Raw genomic sequence first — 20765 nt, forward strand, 5'->3', positions numbered from 1 at the left:
CAAACAAACCATAAATCCTAGAAAACCCCAACAGAGTCAGAAATACAACCTGAGGCCCTGTTGGTCAGGGTGTTGGAAGCAGTCCAAAGTAAGCGCTCCTGGAGTGGCAGATGTGGTTCTGTTGGAGTAGGGATGGTCCTGTAGAAAAAGGGTCCAGTAATGGTGAGGTGGCTCCGGTCTTCCTCCAGGAATCCAGTGGAAAACTGGATACCTGGTGACACTTGTGGCTCCTTTTTTTCGGGGTGGAAATGTTTTGGCTCCTCCTCCCTGGGTGGAGCATCCCACAATGGGATGATGTAATGTGCCATGTCATTGGTGAGCTTTAATGGACCACTAACAGAAGATATGCCCATGGAGGGAATGGGAGGGTGAGCAGAGATAAGAAACAATGCCCCACCTGGTTTTAACAGCTGGCTTGTTATCAGAGAAGGCAGTTACCCCTTTCCTTCTGGAGTTACAACAGATAAAGAAAAAATCTCCCTAACCGGGTTTCAATAGATGGAATAGAATAACATTTTTTTCCTTTTTTGGTTACAAAACCCAAGACACCAAGGAGCTGTACAGACCTCTGTACACAGCTGTGGAGGAAGAGCTGAAGCAAATTAATTCATTACTAACTTACCTCCCCAGGCTCATCAAATTCACTCTTTCTTGCACTGGGTGCTTTCCAGGCTTCATGTTAATGTTAGAGAGTATGGATCGTGGTGGAGCCAGCTGACTGTTACAGTCTTTAAATCTCAGTGTGAAAGGAAAACCCACAGATCGGTGTGGCTGTTGTATGAAACACCTTGATGGATTGCCAGTGAGAGAATTGGTTAGGAATTACTCAATTAAGTGATCTTCTAGAAATGAGGACCATGGTGTTGAAGAAAGACAAGCTCAAAGCAGAAAAGATAAAACTGGCAGTGTTCTTTGAGCAGTTGGAGCATCACCGTGCTCTGAACAGCAGGGGTGACTTCTTGTACAGCAGCACAGGTAACAAGGGTAACTTTTCTGTCAAAGGATGTATACCTGGAAAAAATCTATCTAAAATCTCTGCTTACTCTAGAATATTATTTTTAATGCAAATTGAATTATTGTGTGGCTGTGATTCAATAAAGTGTTGGATTTACACATATAGTTAACATTGAGCATTTGTATGTGACACCAATGAAGTGGCTGGTACAGTTGTTTAATGTTAATTTTGTGCTTGTAAGGTGAGCAAAGGTCTGTTCCTTTAAAGTATGGAAGCAACCTTGGGAATCCACCAGGAATGCCAGTCCTCAATAGACTGCTCTTTTTGCTTCTTTTTACTTTATTGGAAATATGCATTGCAAAATTGCTTCTAAAGCGTAGGTATTTGATGCCCTTAAAGATTCTAGACTTGAAAATGAGACCTCCATGTCAGACAAACTGCACAATATGCTTTTTGATGAAATTTAGTTTAGATGTTCTGAAAAGAATAGTTTAAGTGCTCCATTACCTCTTGAATTAAAAATGAAATGGCAGCTGAGTCTGCTACTCATTTTGCCATACTGGATCCCTCCAAAAATCGTAAGTTATGGCCAGAAGCACCTGGAGGGGCAATTAAACTTTTTTCAGGAATGTATTGGGGAATAGTTCTACAACTGTATTTATCTGTAAGCACCTGATGTCATTTCATCTTCCCATTATCCTTGCTGGTGTTGATACTTTATGGATTGTATGTGGTGTGTTTTTACAAGTCTAATTCTCAGAAGCATTACAGCTTGTGGAAGGTCACTGTATACCACTGTCACTTTCTGCCATGTTCTGCCAGTTGTCAGTTTTGCAGATCATGACCAAATGATTATAACTGCTGAAAACTCTGCTTCGCAATCTGGTTTTCATGGGTACCTCGCTCACAAATAAATACTGCGTACCTGCGTTCTTTTTGTTTAGATAGAATTTCTCTTTATTTTAGTATATTTGCAGCAAGGGACTATTTGTAAATAGAAGACAGCTGTAAGTGTCAACACTGAAGTTTACCTACTTGAATTGGGACTTTATGAAAGTGGAGTGGGGAGTTATCTCGTGCTCTCTCTGCAGCCTCCCCAGTGAGGAGCTGTGGCTGTGGTCACAGGACACACAGTGCTTGCCTGCTGTTCCCTGTCTGTGCACAGTTACAGTCATAGGAATTGGAAGCCTAAAGCAAAAAATGCTGGTTTGTGCAAAGTGAGTGGCAGGACGTGCAGGGCTTACTTCAGTCCAGATTTTCATGACAATCAAAATTAGGGTTCTTAATGTTGGCTTATACCCGAGTCTGGTAATACCATAGGAAAAGTAGTGGTAAGGACAGAAAAAGAAATTAGTTCACGTGATACCAGCACCTCCTGCATTCCTGTCTAGTTCCAGAAGGTGCTGTATGGCTGCCAACTTAGCTTAAAATACATGATGATTTCTTACAAATCACTTATCATAATGATGGAGGGGTTATTTACATAACTGTTGATGTATTTTGTCTGTAGAATGCACTGAGTGCAAGTACAATTTGAGGTGACAGCTCTCACAGAGATTGCTTTCTGCTAACGTGGTAATGAACAGAATGAGAACAATTTGCACTGCGCTGAAAACCTCCAGCATCCATGACTTTACTGTTTTTCACTTGTTTCTTTTTAACTTGTCATGCCTTACGTTTTAAAATCTGTACACGGTGTACTTGTCATCTTGGCCCTTGTTAGTGTTGTTAAGATTTCTTCCCTTTCTCCTTATGCAAACACAAAATCTTGTTTTAGACAATCTGAAGTTCTTCTAAGCTAAAAAGGTAAAAGTAAATACCTTGTAAGTTGATCACTGCAGATGCTGCTGGCTGTTAGTGGGACGCCTTTTTGTTTTCTCCCTTCATCATTGGTAAATCACTTTTACCGCAAGCATGACAGGAATTCTGCACGGGGCACCCAAAGTAAAGGAAAACCAGAGTCTATCCAAATTGTTTAAACCTGGCACAGACATAAGTTCAGCAAAGGACTTAAATGAGGTTAATAATAAGGAATTAGTTTACTGTACACTTAAAAGAATACATTTTAAAACATTCTTGCATTTTTCTCAGTACGTGTGTTTGATCAGCTGCACTATTTGTTCGTGACTCTGAAAGTAAATCATCCTATAAAGTTTGTGTTAGCAGTGGGAGTGTCTTGGAAGTGCCCTCTGGAGATACAGGAGCAAATAGTGCATGTTAACTTACACAAATTGGGAATTACTATTACATGGTAATTATCACTGGAGATCTGAGTTGCTGAACATTGTTCCTTGAGTCAAGCTCTGAATTTACACTGCTTTTGATAGAAAGCTAAAAGCAAAGACTTGCTGCTTGCTCTGTAGTAGAATGACAGTTCTGCAGAGATGTAAACTAGTGCGTTTGTCTGAAAGAAGCAAAAATAATTTCTGCTACAAATTGAGTTTTTTGAGTTTTAAAAACGTAAGAGTTTTAAGGTCTTGAACCTTTAAGGCGGTAAATACACCATTCATTTTTACTTAGACTCTTTTGTCATCTCTTAATATTCTCCTAAGGGCCACTGATGTATATTACAGCTGCAGTGTTAGGGTGCATGTTCCTTATGGAGATGAAGCTAAATGAGCAACACAGATAAAAGCTTTAGAGTTATTGATGGAGTCTGTGAAATGTAAGTATTTTTATTTCTTTATCGGATTAGCTGTGAAGGGTCACATCCTTTATACCTGTGGGAATCCATTTAAGGCACTGGCAGCGTTCTTTTTGGGGTTTAAAAGTGACTGGGACAAAAAGGCTGTCCCTGCTTCTGCAGCTTGTATTTGGGTGTTCCTCATCCAAGGAGGCATGGGGCCCTTGTTGCTGGGGCTGAGGAAGGAGAGACCAGCTGCAGTTTTGTGTGATCCCTGGTGCCACACAGTCTGCAGCAGACACTGGGAAGAAGGAGAGGAAGATAAATCTATGCTTTGAGGGCAGCTACAATATGTAATTTATTACTGGCAGTAGAACTAAGTAGTGACAATCACCAGCCCATCAACAAACTCCTCCTGGTTCAGATAAAACCCCCAAAGGCTCTGCTTTTGCAGTACCTTGCTGTGTTTCTGCAGGCACAGCCCATCTGGCACACCGCTGGCACAGGGCTCCTGGCCTTTGCGGTAGCTGACAATGTCTGGGCATGGTTACACCATGGTTACACCATGGTTACACATGGTTCTGCACCCCCTGCTCGCTTTGGGAGCTGCAGCACTACCAAGTGCTTGAATGGGTGCTTCAGCTTTTAACAGACAGGAGGAAAGATGAACCCCTGGGCCTGTAAAGGAAGAATTTCTGATAGGTTTTTATATTGTGCAAATGGAGAAACATGAGAGGTTCACTCTGCTAACCTGTGACCTCCCAGAGGTTCCTGTGCCATACCTGTGTCACCTGTCTGATGGCACAGCCTGCAGGGATGAAGTGAGCAAAAAGAAAATATGTTTGGGGTTCCCTTCTATGGTTTTGACCTACACACACTTGTTCGGGTTAGATGAGGCCAACAGAACAACATGGTTTGTCTTGGCTGCAAAGGAGAGGCAAAGATGTTTTATGTGGTGGTGGGCAAGGCTGCAGCAGCACCCACTCTGTCTCCAGCTGCACAGGGAGGGCCGGGCAGGAAACCTGGTTCCATCTCTCAGGTTTAGAAAGGCTGTTTGACTGCTCTGCTGAAACTTGAATGTAAAACATTTGTTATTACAATGCAGTAGAGAAGAGGCTCCATCATTTCTACATGTGAGGTTCAAGAGGACACAGGCAGATCAAAGAGACCCAGAATAACACATTGGAAACTGTGTGGCTACGGACGGATGTCTGGAGGGAATTGCACTGACTTCTTGGTACATTTTACATTTAAAAGAAGGGAATAATAAGGTTTCATAAACATGCCACTTTTACCATGACATCACTAAACCCAGACTAGGTAATGGGTTTGATCACCAAGCACATTGGAAACCTAAACAAACCATTTGGCCAACATTTCTTTGGCCTTTGAGCATCCTGGATGATTTAGCTGCCTGTTCTGGAAAAAGCAGAGTAGCAGGATATGCAGCTTCATGCTGTAAATGGCCTTTAACAGACTTGATGGTTTTCTCATGTTTGTGTTTCATTTTGCTCAGCTTGCAGCCGTGTCAGTACCAATGGAAAATATTGTTTTTCACTTCTCAGCAATAGCTTCTAAGTTCCCTAATGGAATATTTTGCCCAGATTTGAATATTGGAGTATTTTTTAAAGCAGATATTTCTCTTTTGGTGAATTACTACCTTTAGCTGTAAGTTTTTAGCTTATCTGTACAGCCTTAATTTATGTCTGGTGTTCCCATTTCTTTCTTTTCAGTTATCTGTTTGCCATAGCGCCCTCACTTCTATGTTAAAATATATTAAGGGGGCACTGACCGTGAAAGTATACATGTATCAAAATTGGTGTTGTGGTATTTAGGGTGTAGATGTACTGGTCTTCAGATTGGGGTACAGTTTTGGATATGCATCAATTTCCTAATATGTGTTTGAACTCACTGTTTAACACACAGGGTGTGCTGGAGTTGGCGGTGCTTTCACCACAGTGCTGTCAATATACTACAGCCCTCATTTTGTGTAGTTCCTCAAAACAGTTCTTCATCTTTCTTGTCCCAGAGGATGTTGGCTTTTGCATGGGAAATTTCTAATTGTAAATTGGATGAGGGTCTCAATTTGCAAAATAATAAATATTATAGATTGAATCTTCAAGGCCTCTTTCAGACTAGTGAACGGGCCAGACACAGGCTGGACCTGGTATTCTAAAAGACCACTGCCCTGTTTCTGATGAAAACAAATGGGAGCCAGGTGCCCCCATGCTGACTTGCGTACTGCTTTTGTTTATAATTTAGAAGGGGAGAATGCACTGGGCTTTCTGGGAACATCCCTTCTATATAATCGTGCTCCCTATACGTCCAACCCTCTCTCACCTTTCCTGAATAATTTGGCCTCTGCTGGCCAGTTCCAACCAGACGTCACTGAACGTGGCAAAAACTGACTCGTTTTTGGAGACTGTTTTCACCTCCTGTGAGTTGTGAAGTGTCGCTGTGAGTGAGGGGAGCTGGATCCAGGGAGGAGGCAGGCCCGGCTCCGCTGGCTGGTGCCCGGCAGGGCTGGGGCAGGATCACTGCGGGCCTGGGGCTGTGGCACTGCGGGGTGGAGCGGCCCAAGGGAGCGAGGTGCCAGTCACTGCTCACAGAACAACCTGTTGTTTTTTCTAAATCTGCCTCCTCATGCAGAGGCTGCCTGGAGGAGGTGAGTATGCACAGAGCCGCACCTCAGTGAGCGCTACAGAGCAGCTGCAAACTACCTTAGAGCCCCCTCTCCATCCCTTCCGGCTGCCTCCTGAAAAGCTCTTCCTTGTCTCTGCCTCTCAGATTTCCTCCTTTTGCTGCCCTGCAACTGCCAGACTTTGCGTAGAGCTATTGATAAAGCCCAAGCCAGCACTTTTTTGGTTCAGGATATTTTAGTTTGTGGACCTGTAATTTTATTTATCTAGAAATAATTGTGTGACGTATTTATGCAAAAGCTGTGCTATAAAATAAAAAAAAAGTTTTGTTTTCTTTCACCCCTAAATAATAGCATTCTTCTCCCCCGGAGTGTTAGGCATGGTGACAAGATTCTGGGAAATTGGATTGACTGTTTATGATAGGCGTCAGATTCAGTGTACAGAACGATGGAATGGCACACTTCCATTTAGGGAGTGTCATCTCATCCTTGGATGGTGCTCCTGTTCCTTTATGTGTGTAGTCAGTAACTCCCGTGAAACAGCCGCTTTCCTAAGCTGCGATACGGATGTGTGGCTTTCTAGGCATGTAGCAGTCCCTTGGGAATGGAAGTGACAAAACTGCAGAAGGGTGAATGTTTGTCGGTGTGCTCAGGCACATGGGGCTGTTGCCATCCCCTGGGAAGGATGCCAGGGGTCATAGTGCCAGTGTCAGCGCTGCTTTCAAGGGGAAGGGTTGGTGTCAGTAGCGGCTGCAACTCAAGGAGCGCTGGAAATGTTCAGCATTTATATTGACAATAAGAAAATAATTGCAATAAGTCGGAATATTGATTCACATGTCTAATGTGCGCTCATCAAACTGGATATAACCAGCACTCTCCTCTGGGCTCCGGGATCTCACAACACAGAGTAACAGGAAGTAGGGCAGTGGCCTGAGAGAACATTTCCTAGGTCCTGTGAGTTAATTACAGTGGGGTGTTAATTTAAAGAAAGCATTGAGAGAGGGAGTGAGAGCTGAGATTTGCAAAACATATGTAGCAGTATGAGTGACTGTGCTGGGTTGGGCTTTTTTTCATTTACCAGCCAAAACAAAAACCAAAATCCATTCCAAATCTATAGAATAAATTCCAGATCCTAGACACTTCTTGTTTAGTGCAAAAATATTTTTTCATATTTTGTAATCTTTAAAAATGAATCTGAACATCAAATATGTATTTATGTATTTTAAAAAAATAATAGGAATGCTTAGGAACTTTATGGTATATTTACAGCTGAGATTATTTACCACGGTTGGCATATATTTGTGGATACTGTAAGTTGAGACAAAATTCCACTTTCCCATCCAAGACACATGCCTTGATCTTAAAGCACCAATAGTTCTTCTGCGTCATCATAGATCAAGCAATTGTTTGTCAGATGTTTGCATTTGCAAGCCCCATAGAGCGAGCAGTGCAGCCTAGGATGACCGCCTGAGCCTTTCTGTAACTCACATTCTGTGTGTGTGGTTTGTTTGTGACTGATTCTGCTCCTGCCAGGTCTGTACCTTAACGAAGGAGGATAACCGCAGAGTGGGGGTGATTCCAAGCGATGAACAGCTCCATGTGTTGCCTCTTTACAAAATCTCGCAAACAGATGAGTTTGGCACCGAAGAGGGCCTGGAAGCCAAGATAAAAGCCGGAGCCATACAGGTGCTCACAGCGTTCCCCAGAGAAGTGAGAATGTTGGCTGAGCCTCTCAGAGCTACCAAGAAAAAGAAACCAGACACAAGGAGGACCCCGACTGAAAAGCAGCCATTAACAGATAAAAAATATTCAACACCAGTAAAACTGAAAACTGAAGCCTCAGAAAATCTTGGCAACACTTTGCATTGTTTAGGTGAGTGAGACTTATGAAATTGTGCAAGTCAGTTCTAATTCTGTGTTCTCTTACACATCTGATGGGAGGGAAAAGCTCCTTTAAAATAAACCACTCGTATATTCTGCGTTTTAGGGGTTAATGAACACTGTAGCCAGTATTGCCTCATGGGGCAGAAAAAGCCCCAGGTGATCACTCAAAAATAGTTTGTTGGTGGTCTGTGAACACCTATGAAGTATTCCCAAGTTCTTGTATTCTAATAAATAATGGCAGTTTGACCATCTTGAAAGAACATTGTTGGAACGTTTACCTAAATAAGCAACTCGAATTTCTCTCACTTTAAAGTACAAGAACTGTGTTCTCCACTTCCTGTGGCAGATAATGGCCTTCTCGGAATCTGAGCTTTGATAGCTTTCCTATCAATGGCATGAACATTGCCGTGCAGCAAGAGATTTGTAAAATCCCCCAGGTTTTATCAAGTGACAGTGCAAATTGTCCTCTGCAGGACGTTGGCGAGGAGCAGGGCAGCGGAGCCTGTCAGCAGCAGGTGCCAGGGAGGCTGTGCCCGGGCTGAGCTGTGCGCGGGCTGAGCTGTGCGCGGCACTGCTGCTCTGCGTCCTGGTACCTGCTGTCAGAGCTTGGGTCGGGCCTTCACAGGGGAGCACTGTTGGATGGGACTGGGCAGTAATGACAGGCAGAAAAGAAGGAAGTGGTGGAAGAAGCCATGGACTTAAATTCTCTGATTGCAGGTGAAAAAATAAATAAAATTAAAGCACGGCCTGTTAGGAAGAAGAGAGAAAAATTAGCCCATCGGCTGTAATTCTGAATTTTATTTCATGAGAGACATCCAGACCTATGTAGCAGATTTTAGGGGAGGAATAACAGGTAAATGTGTTTCGAAGAATATCTGCGTTTGGGGGGATAACATTTCAAAAACAAGTAACAATCCATTTTCTACACTTATGTAATTGAGTGCTGAGGGTTGTTAAAACTTATCTTCACAGAATACCCTCTCTCTCCTGAGGTGATGGAGATGGAGAACAAATGCTGTGTTTAAAATCTTTAGGGCAAAGGCCTTGCTCTGGGGTGGGGGCTGTTACAGGCATTAAATGCTTTGTGTTTTATTTCACAGAACTTTTAAAAAAGAGTTTCACAGGCTTTTAAAGAGTTGATGTGGCCTCCTCATATCTCCTTTACAGCTTTCGGGTTTTCCATACTAACTGTTGCGCCTGTCATTATCTCACTTTGGCTTTCTTGCATTCCTGTTGGAGGAATGTTCTCAATTCATCCCTAATTTCTAAATCACTAGGAGACAGAATAGAAGAAAGAATAATGCTTCTATACTGTGTAAGACAATTAACCGTTCTGTGTGTTTATATATAAATAAAGAAGCAACACTGACAGCTGTCTGTGAGAGTAAGCAAGAGCTCTCTGTGGGGTGCCAGCATGATGCAAAGCCCATCAAAGTCAATGGAATTCTTTCCCATTACTCCCATGGACTCTGGGCTGAGAATCAGTCATGTGAGGAGCCTGTTCCCCAATCGAGCCCAGCAGCATGGCTGGAAATTGGTTAAGGACCTGACAAAACTGAACAAGGATGTCTGCACAGAGATCTGAAATAATGAGGCAATTAGATGGGAAGATGAAAGACAGCCAAATCACATGACTCCAAATCCATTTTGTGAGGCTGGGTTTACCTGGAGCATGTTCCCAGAGTTTTTTTTTTAAATGGCAATTTCCAAGTCAGTATTGGAATGCATGAATCATTGTAATTCAGTAACTGGTTTTGCTGGGATGGACAAGATCCATAAACATGCCTTTTGCTTTGATCGGAATATGGGGTTAAGGCAGGTCAGAATTTTGACTGGTTCACAGGCTGAATTTCAGACTGAATTTCATCAATTATGTAAAAACTGAAGGCCAGCAGTCAGTCAGCTGCTGGGAAGTTTTTCTGTAGGACTGGGCTGTGTGAATTGAGATTCAGTGCTTATTTCATTTTATCAGTTTATTTTCTTCTTCCCTCTGTGAAATACCTTTCTATTTTACGTACCAGCAGCCTGACTGGAAAAGGTTAAGGCATTAATTGAGCAAGGTTATTATATATATGTATTTTTTTGCCACATGTACAGTCATAGAGGTATTCCGAGAAAGCTAAAAATAATAATTTCAAAAAATCTGTAGTCAATGTACATTTTTCATGTAAGAAAGCAAGTATGAAAATATAAGAGAGGTATTTTATTGATTGAGACGTACTTACACTTTGGTGTGCATTTCTTCTAGGGAACAAAACAGATGCTTTAAAACCTGGAATAAAAATGGAGACTTCCAACCACCTCTATGCCATGAAACATACTTCAAATACTACTAAAAATTGCTCTTTATTAAAGCAGTACACGGCTTCCTCCCCCTTTAAAGTGGATAGTTTACATCCTTATCCATCTCTCGCACATAAGTCTGGCCTAACTGCAGTGACTAACATTCAACAAGATTTTTCAGTTCCCTACGGGTATTTTGAATGCAGTACCAAGCAACCTCACGTGACACCTTATGTTAATTGCAAGAGCTTTGATGTGTCAGTCAAAGATTATACTGGAATTCTGCTGAAGGATAAGGTGAATGGCGTGCCACCGATTCTTCCCGAGGTCACTGCTCCGGGCCCCCCGGCCTACAAAGAGCCCCTGCCCACTCTACTTGAACATCAGCCAGACAAACAGAATTGTCAGCTTCAGTTGGACAATTCTCCCTCCTCAGAGACGATCAGCTCTTGTGACTCATCGGCACCGCTAAGCTCTTCGGCAAAGGATGCTGCGGGAACGGAAGCTGACTGTTCCCAGGGATGCCCTGTGGAAAAGGGCAGCTCCCATCGAGGACAGGCCTGTGACTTTGACTGTGTTGATGAAAAGCAAAACAGCACACTGGGACAACCGGCTGATTCTGAAGAAAAGGCTGAGGAATTGTGGTCAGACAGCGAGCACAATTTTTTGGATGATGACATTGGTGGGGTTGCTGTGGCACCTTCTCATGGTTCTATCTTAATTGAATGTGCAAGACGTGAACTCCACGCTACCACGCCAATTAAAAAACCCAACCGCAATCATCCCACAAGAATTTCTTTAGTTTTTTACCAACACAAAAATTTAAATGAGCCAAAACATGGTTTAGCCATGTGGGAAGCAAAGATGGCCGAGAGGGCGAGAGAAAAAGAAAAAGAAGCGGAACGATTAGGGACGGAGAATCCTGAACTGAACTCTAGCAACAGAAAAGCAAAGCAACCAAGTGAAAACAGAGATATTTTTTATGAAGACAACGAGTTCAACCAAATTCCATCGCGCAGAGCATTAACAGTAACCAAGGATAACGTGATCACAGTATCCTCGTACGCCCTGACACGAGTGGCGGGGCCCTACAACCATTGGGCGTAGGGGCGGTGTGGTGTGCCCCTCCTGGTGCAGTTACACGGTGTTTCTTTAAGGTGCTGTTAAAGAACAAGTCTCGTGTCGTTTACTATTTGCTCATCTCAACCATTTTAAGGCTGAGGTAAAAACAAAAAAAAAAAGGGGGGGGGATTTCTTCTTAAACTGTGACTTTAACATTTGGTGGTGCTCAAGCACATTTTAAGCAAAAAAAAAAAAAGTAATTGTATAGTTTTAATACATTCAAAAAAAAGATTTTGTTTAGGTTATTAACCTTGATTGAATCATTCAGTTTATTACCTTTAGGAATTTATATTTTGGTGCTTTAAATCGTCTGTTTACTACAAAAATCATTTATAGGTATTTTAACAGGTTCACATTTTATGGTGTTAAATCAAGTTATACAGTTATAGCTCTACACAGCTCTTGGTGCTTAACCACATCAAACAGTTAAAAATAAATAAGCTGAATTATTACTTCATGGTGCCATTGCTTTAACAACTTCCAACCATTGCTATATAGTCCAAATTACAGACAAATCTTCTAGAAAACCAATTAATTTTGTTCTTTAGATTCGTCAGTAGAATGAAGTTATTGGTAATGATGGCTGGAAGTTGTTTCTAAGCTGTAAATATATATTTTAAAAGCACTTTCTATTTTTAAAATTAACTTGAAATAGTATAGTATAAGGATCATATTGTCTAAGGTTTGTGCATACTCTACAGAAGAAATGATTTTGTTCTTGCTGTGCAGAGTTCCATGATGTTACAGCTGGAGGATGTATGCTGATAGCATATGTGGTTGTTTTTAACTTGCCCTTTTTCATTGAAGATTTTACGTTGCATATAAGCAGTTAAGAATTATAGAGCCTTTTTATTCTTTTTCAAGGGAGTGTACAAACATGAAATGAGGAGATGTCTGGTCAATACGTATGTTGCTATTGGGAGTTACAAATACTACCTGGTTTTTTTAAAGGCAGCATTTGTTACGGTTTCTTTGAGCAATAGGTGCAGCATTCTTATTTGTTTGCAGTGTTCTAAGTTAACATGGCGACCAAATGTTCCTAATGCCTCAGGGGTAGGATTGTTTTGGGATGAAAAGTACCCCCTAGAGTTGCCTTATTCTATTCTCGTAAAAAAATAATCATTTGGGCAAAACACAAAGGAGGTGTTGGAAAATGATCAAATTTCTAATACTTAGCAGCAAAGTTTTTGTTAAGAATAACCTACCTGTAATATTCACCAACTTTCTGAGTTCAGTTTTTTTACAAAAACGTTCTGTAAATTTTTGAAAAAAATTACGCGTTTCACATGGAATGGGTTTTATCCCTCCTTGAAATTTATGTTCATTTCTGTTGAGAAAGTGACATTTCACAAAACAAGCATTTGCTGAACCAGAGGAAAAGCAGACACTCCATTACTTTTAAACACTGTAGCATCCCACTCTTCTTTCTGATTCTCCTCTCCTATGTATTTCTTGTTTAAACTTATTTATTTAAACAAATTACCAAATGAGAACGTTAGCTAAGGACTGACCTCATCCTGCAACTTCTTCCATGGGAGCTGGCTGGAGGCAGGAGGAGCCCTGACACCGGGACTCCCTGGGGTCCAAGCGCTACAGGATCAGCCCCACAGACAAAGCTGTCCCCCCCTTCTGCCTTGGCACCCTGCCTGGGGAACCTGGAGGTAGAATGGAGTCACCTTTCCAGTGGGAAAGCCTATTAATAATATACTTGATAATATTATACCGTAGTGGTGCTGTATAGAGGAATATGAGCTATCTGGATCTGCTTTATTTAAAGACAAGGTGCTTTTTCCTTGAGAAGCTGAAGTGCAAGAACTCTATTTACAGTTTTGGTACGAAAACTACATCAATGGTGTAACGCATAGTGCCAGTCAGGACCTCGGTGCTACAAATCCTTCGGTGCAGCTGTAGATCCATGAGACTCTTCTCCTGGAGCCATGTGCAGTGTTTGCAGGAGCCAGGTCTGAAGTAGCAATCACTATGTAATGATCCTGGGTTCAGTTCTACAGATTCCTGTTCAAATTAACAAAGCTATTAATGGCAGAGGATGGAGGAATTGAACCAGTTCTTTGTATCTTACCTATTTTAAGTAAAACCTGTAAAAACCGGGAATGCTGCAAATTTTAGTTCAAAGCTTAATATTAGTTCAAATAGAGGATACGAAGGGATTGTAAATAGTGATGAAACAGAACCAATATGATGCCGTTGTTTTGTACCAGCAGTTTTATGCTTATTGACTATGTAATATACAGTATGCATCAAATCATTATGATATTTTGTGTGCCTTAGATTTCCATTTTAAAACTTGTATATTTTTGGTGAGCCGAAGATTAGTAGGAATTGCAGCTGTCCGTACAGTCAGTAGTACTGTACGTTCATTCTGTAGCTGTTCCAGTCATGTATTTGTCCCACCACGCAGAGATTAATTTATGGCGTTCGCTGATAGCCCTGATAGCTTCAGTTTCTGTAGTGCTGTAATTCAGCACTCTCATGTGATAAATTTTCTACACAAAAATTGGTAAGCTACGGAGCCGTCTTTTTACCTTTTCAAGTGTTCATACCATTAAAGTGGATCATTCTTACTTGAATCTTCTCCTACAAATGCCCACATTTAACTTACTGGAAACTTCAGATAAAAATGTTCTATTGAAAAACCAGCAGCTTCCCTCTGAGAAGTGAGGCACTGAAAGGTGGATCTAAAAGGATCCCTTCCAACAGGTAGCCCAGCTCTACCTTTTTTTTGAAATGGCAATTCTAACCAAGAAATGTGTATCTTAACATAATTAACGCTATTAACTGATAGGTGCTAAACTCACAGTTACTACTTCATTAATATTACTTACATGAGAGAAATGTATCATCTGTACAATAAAATATCACCCACGGTGCTCTTTCCTTGGCTGTCTTTCACCTAAACTGCTTTTTCAACACGTCTTACCAGGCAGGTTGGCCACTTCCACTTCCTGCTGGACATGTAGTGGGCTGTGATTTGAGAACCTGATCCTTTCCAGTGCTGTACTGCAGTATAGAAAATGCAACTATTTACTGGTTTTTCAACTCTGTGCTATTTCTTGTAACACTTGAGGATATTTATCAGTCTTGTACACAAATTGCATTGCTTTCAGTGAAGTTATAATTTTATAACAGTGTTTATTTCTTCAGATCTTCAACTCTGTAGGTCTTTCCTTTGCAGCCCACGCCGCTTGTAATTTGCTCTTAGGTTTTAACCCAAGTCCTTCTTGTATAGCCAGACCAGGAGCTGGATTGAAAATTCTGCATGTTTTATTTGGTTTCCCTCAGCTGACACAATGTTCTAGTTGCAAAACCGGCACACGGATTTGGGTGTGGGCTGGCACTGCTTGTCTTTGGATCATTTTTTACAGCATGCCAGGAAAAACTGTCATGATCCAACACAGGACACCTCTGACTTCCCAGAAGGAATGTGTCTCATCCCTTTGTCCGCTGGGTCCGGTACCACGACCCCATCTCTGCTATGGAGGGGAGGAGCAGGGCTTGTTGCAGGACCAGTTCTGCTTGACTCCCTGTGGGAGTCATTGCAGTTGTGTCCAATTAAACAGCGAATTTACTGATTTTTCACATGCTAGTGTATTGCAGGAAATAGAAAGAAGTATTTCTATAAATACTTCAGTCACAAGATCAAGAAGCTTTGTAAGTACTTAAAAATACTTGCAGCTTCTGTAACCTGGAACAGTTGTATTCAGATTTTTTAAGGACTTTCTAAGAATCTTACCTGCTGGTGAATGTCATTGTGTTACCCGTGACAGTGCTCCTCTAGATGCAGCACAGGAAATAACTGTGGTATCTTGAGCAACATTTTATGTTAAGCACGGGTAAATGACAACTTGTCTAATACTTAAGATCCTTTCTAGCAGACAACTGTATGGGTTGTTTTAAAGACCTTTTTAATGTCATTGCAGTATTAGCTAAATATGGTGAATTACATTTGGGTCCTGTTCACACTGCTGCAGCCCTGCTGACTGCAAAGTGCTCATTCATCAAGTTTTCCTGCAATTTCCATATTTCATTGGATGGATATGGACAACAGTTGACCAACATCTGTGCCAGCTCAGAGGTCGATCTTGCTCTTTCACTTCCCGTGCGGCTTCTCTGAAGTTGAAATTAACTCCATTTATCAAGCGTAATCCATTCATGTATATAGTTGTTTCTTTTCCACAGAAATCCTGTAATTTCTAGGCTATCAGAAGGAAATAGCTGTGCGCTCAGATCTGTGAAAAACTCAATTGCATGGCCACTTCCATGCTTTGTGTATGTTAACACCGGTTACATTCGAGCAATGTGGGTCAAACTCTTTCAAGCTTATTGTGGTCACTGAAATTCAGATTAGGGTCTTTGTGACATCTGCACCATAAAGTTGTGTTTTATTTCTTGTGTGAAAGCTGTCTGCCAAGCTGTGACCTGTGACAATCTGCTCTTCAATCTGCTCTCTAGCAATTAGAGATGAAGCACAGTCCAGTCACATTTGGGAATTCCTGCTTTTATCAGGTTTTGATCTGACTTGCAGGAGGAAGTGTGGAGGGACTATCTCTGTCTCTCCACTGATCATTGTGACACCACAGTACTGCACTGCAATGTCTGTATCCCAGCACTGCTCTAACCTGTGAGATGTTCCATTGTGGGTATTATGTACCAATTCACCTCTTTCCACACTTCCTCCACAGGCAGAAACCTCTCCTTTGGTCTCTGCCTGCATGCACTGGTTTAAAAACAATACCAAAGGAGGGAGAGAGTTGGCCCCCGTTCTCGGGATGTGTAGACAAACAAGGTGGCAAGCACTGCTGTCCTCGGCAGCCTGCTGCCCTTTGGCACCATCAAGGCAGAGAACATGGAAAGCTGAAGGGATGCTGGTTGGACTTGATGGCCTTTAAGGTCCTTTCCAACCTTAATGATTCTCTGCACAGCCTAAGTAAGTCACAGGCAAAGTTGTGAAGGTACAATTGGTTTTTGAGTTGACCTTCTATGTACATGTAGTTGCCATGGTACTTCTTTATACTAACACTTCTTTTGGTCCATCTGACTTTTTTATTTAGTCTGTGACACACTTATAATCTAAAACAGAGTGACCAGTGTCAAAAGTCTAAAGGATGTGGCTACTTACTCTTAACAGTTCAGGAAGTGGTTTCAGTCTCTTCTGGGCCTACCTGATGTTTAGTCAGTCTTCACAAGCTGTCTACATGCTGCATTAGGATGTTGCTACAAAATTATAATTACATAAAGGAAAGAGTTTTTCATTTAAGGTTTCCTGAAAGACCAAGGATTTCTAATAGTAGAACCTGGTCAGGCACCAGGATCACTTCCTCTAAGGAGTGGTTGAATATATACTGTGTTTATTACTTCCCTGGTAAAACTTTTTTTGGTTCTTTTAGAGAATAGGCAAAACTTTTTCATACTGTCACATACTTGTCTAAATTCTGAAGACTTAGTTCTGCGTGATGCTGTGTTGTCTCCCTGGAAAACACCTAATATGGCTAGTGTTGATTAGTAGTTACCACTTTCTGCTCTGTACAGGTGACACTGGATACTCCAGCCTCCCTTCTCACTCCATGGTCTCTCTGGATCATCAGCTGGGCTTGGCTATGGTCAGTTAGTGCAGGCTCACTTTGTCACCTGCTGCTGGACGCTTTCAATGCTTGCAGCTACTCCAGGAGTTTTTCCCTTTGCAGATCTGCTTCAGCACTCGGCATTAGCAGCACGGCTGTGAGCCTGCCTGGGAGTGCCCCTGCACGCTGTCCTGCTGTGTGTGGAAATCAGCAATGCCCTGTGAAGCTGTTCTTGGCACACTCCCCCTAAAATCCCTTTCTTTCAGTCACCTGGAACAGGCTGCCCGGAGAGCTTGTGGATGTGCCCCATCCCTGGAAGTGTCCCAGGCCAGGTTCGATGGGGCCTGAAGTAACCTGGTGCAGTGGAAGGGGGGCACAGGGTGTTGGAAGGGGAGGTGAGCTTTAAGGTCCCTTCCAACCCAAACCAGTCTGGTTCCTTGATCAAATATTCTATATGTGACAGTTCTAAGGCTTTTACTTCACGTTTTCTCATACAGACCTAGAATAGTACAGTTGGGATTTTTTTAAAGTCCAATAGAGGGGGACAATTCATAATGTCACAATCACTCTTCTTTTTTAATCAAATAATCAGTTTTCCACTTAATTTTCAGATTATTTTTTTAATGTAGTTGTTACAATCTGTTCTTGTATCTGCAAGTAGCCAAACAAAAGAGACTTTGCAAGACTAGAAAACCATAATCCCCTGAGAAGGAAAAGTCATTCCTTCTCAGAGTACAGGATTTTTTCATGTTGGTAGCATCTCTGTATCCTCTGCCTTTTGGGTCACTTTTAACAGCTCTGCTCAATTCCTGACATCAGACAGCTGCTGCAGCCGCTGCATGATTGCAAGAGCAGGAGTGTTTCTTTACATCTTCTTTAAATCATAGATCAGTCTTTGTGAGATACCCAAGTATTATGTAAGTTAAATGCCTGAACTAAAATAGGACTGCTTGGAAAAAAGATGTTCTTCCCCTGTGGAAAAGAATGAAGTAGCTTGAGAAGAAAATAATTAAGGTGGTCACTGCCTTTTATGAAAGGGTGCTGAGGTGTCGGCATCGCTGGTTTTTTGTCTTTCTCAGAATAAAGACTTTAGGATTCTTTTTCCAATCCAGTTCCCCAGTGCATCATCCCAACAATTGCTCGTGGTGTTCAACCATGTCCTGCTAAGCTTCAGTTTTAAAAGGTGTAAGATACTTCCTGATGCTGTATCCTTAATTCTTCCAGGCAGTGTATTCTCCTTCTTCTGCTGGGCCATTATATATGGGATTTTTCCACACACACTTCTGTTCAAATGCCAGAATCTTCCAACGGCATACTTGCAGTGAGTGCAAGACTGGGGTGCTAAATACAGTGCAGGTGACTTGCTTTGGTGTGACTGATCAATGGTGCTTTTTTTCAACACTTTGCACACCTTAAAGACATTCCTCACAAAGCCACTGAGCGCAGGTTTTGTGCTCCTCAAAAACTGCCCATGTAGGGAGGACAGGTTTGGCACTTCAACTACAGAGTTACCAGTTGCAGCAGATGAACTGTGTTCCGAAGAAGCGCTCTTGCAGCGGAGCAAGGGAACTGCTAGTTTTGATGTTCAGTAGTGCAGTTGTTGCCAGAGAACGTTTTAATGCTGTCGTGGAAAGTTTTGTGACCTGATCAATATTTTACATGTATATCTGTATTTTTATTATATGGTAATGGAAAAAGGGTCTAGGGTTTGGGAGTTGTCTTAAAGTAAGAATGGAGGCCCTGATTCTCATTTGTACTACTGGCCTTTGCATTGCATTGGAAGGGTAAAGGGGCCTTAACTGCATGGCTCGTTAACTTACACCCTTTGGGGAATCCTATCACACCGACCAGAGTATAAAAGGTCAGCAGTATAAATCAAAACAGTTACCAAGTGACTGATTTGTACAATCATCTGAAATCAATTTCGTGGTATCCCTCCTGTGCACATACTGGCCGGTAACATCCAGATTGTGCTTCATTTAGAAATACAGGTTGAAAAGAGACCTGCTTGGGTTTTACCAGGTTTTAAATCTTTGCTTATATTGGCTGTCCTTTGCCCAGCACTGTCTACAAAGACAATGTGGTAAAAGGTTTGTACCTTTAGGTAATGGCCAGCCCAGAAATCTCACAAAATTGTCAAAAATGCTATTTTTACAGCAGTTTTTCCTAAAATACTTGCTACCCTTTATCATAACTTGGATCCCTTTTACTTGATGATATAAACTGGGGTTGTGACAATCTACTGAACTCCCTTCTGACTTGGTGTCCTGACTTTCCCACCAAGCAGAGTGTGCAGTGTTTGTGTGCTGTTGTCACACTGTGAGTGTGACAGTGAGTTTGGGGACACAAAGTTAAAGCCAACACCTTCTGCCTTCCCTGACTGTGGTGCTACTTGCCAGGGAAATCCCTGGCATTGCTCTGCGTGCCTGAGGTCTGCAGAGCTCCCCTTGCTGCCCATGGAAGTTTTATGTGAACAACAGCCCTGCTACATTGCGGTTATGCAATGCAAACTTCTGGCTCAAAAAAAGTTTGAGGATAAGGAAATAGACTTTCCTTCTTAAATTCTTGCAGTGCGGTGATACTGCAGAGCCTAATGAGAACAGATTTTGTACCACCTTTGCGAATGCCTGTCGAATCCATGCAATCAAAAGGCAGCAGCTGAACTTTGTGAAGCTCTTGTCTTCTAAATGTAAAAATAATTGTACTCAAGAACAAATGGGATATCCCAGTATAGTGCTAAAAGAAAGCCAGTTCTAACCAATGCAAACATTCACACATTTCAGTCTTTACCAGTGAATTATTCTAGGAATATTTGCTCAGTTTGGAAGAGACAGCTCTTCATAATGTGACAATATCACGCCAGGTCACAAGTACTGATCAGAATTTACTGTCATTAAGAAAGAACATAAATATGTCAGGACATGCTGTACGGAAATGCTATGGCTAATGAATTCCTTCCTGCTCTGGGAAGATAAAAGATTACCAATATGCCAAAGCAAAAGAATAAAAAAGGCATGGGGGTTTTTTTTCCTTCTCTCTTTCTTCTTTTCAATCTTTCTTTCTTTCTTTCCTTGGGATGCATTTGATATTTATTTTTCAACTTTGAATTTGAGGTTTTATTCCCAGCTACCAATGTACTGTATTGAAATCTGGAACATAAAACTACCATTTTTTAAGCAAAAAATTACGTACAGGGAGAAAAAAATCAGAAAGAAAAAGCACTTCATTATGTCACAGTATTTACAGGAGAAAGTCTAAAAATTACTTCTTTTCTCAAAACATTTGGGGCCTGATTCTTTCCTAGTATAACTGAGCAAAGCTCCCTGAGGCTGGTGGAGCTGGGCAGAGTTATGCTAGCTGAGAAACTGAACCTTAAAATCTTCTTTGCAGACAAGGGAACCCTTACCAGCAGTACTTGAAGACTTGTGAGTTGTGACTGCATGTTACTTGAAAGATCTAATTAAGCTATGTTTTTTGGTGCAAGCAGTTGTTGTACATGATTTCATGTTTATGTAGCAAGATGCATTGAAATGTTGATACTAGTATTGAAACATACATGTAAAAATTGTCGTTGTGGAAATTGTCTGTTCTGTTCTATTTTTCTTGTGTGTCTCATCTGTTTAGAACGTAAACTTTCTTTTTTTTTTTTTTATTGTCCTAACTGAATAAGGCTAAATGAAT

The 20765-nt window shown here is 41.6% G+C and overlaps 1 protein-coding gene across 3 annotated transcripts in view; it reads left to right on the forward strand.

The window, feature by feature from the left end:
- The window catches only part of TET1 (tet methylcytosine dioxygenase 1), a 71798-nt gene extending 51435 nt beyond the window's left edge, over window positions 1-20363 (forward strand). For all 3 annotated transcript variants that reach the window (XM_066191850.1, XM_066191852.1, XM_066191851.1), the window contains 2 exons: window positions 7750-8089; window positions 10349-20363. In XM_066191850.1, the coding sequence (XP_066047947.1) occupies window positions 7750-8089; window positions 10349-11490 (1482 nt within the window). In that variant the 3' untranslated portion in view covers window positions 11491-20363. The remainder of the gene's footprint in view (window positions 1-7749; window positions 8090-10348) is intronic.
- Window positions 20364-20765: the final 402 nt, after the last annotated feature.

This window comes from Chamaea fasciata, unplaced genomic scaffold (assembly GCF_029207755.1).
Source record: "Chamaea fasciata isolate MVZ Bird 193981 ecotype frontalis unplaced genomic scaffold, bChaFas1.0.hap1 SCAF_9, whole genome shotgun sequence".
Lineage (NCBI taxonomy): Eukaryota > Metazoa > Chordata > Aves > Passeriformes > Sylviidae > Chamaea > Chamaea fasciata.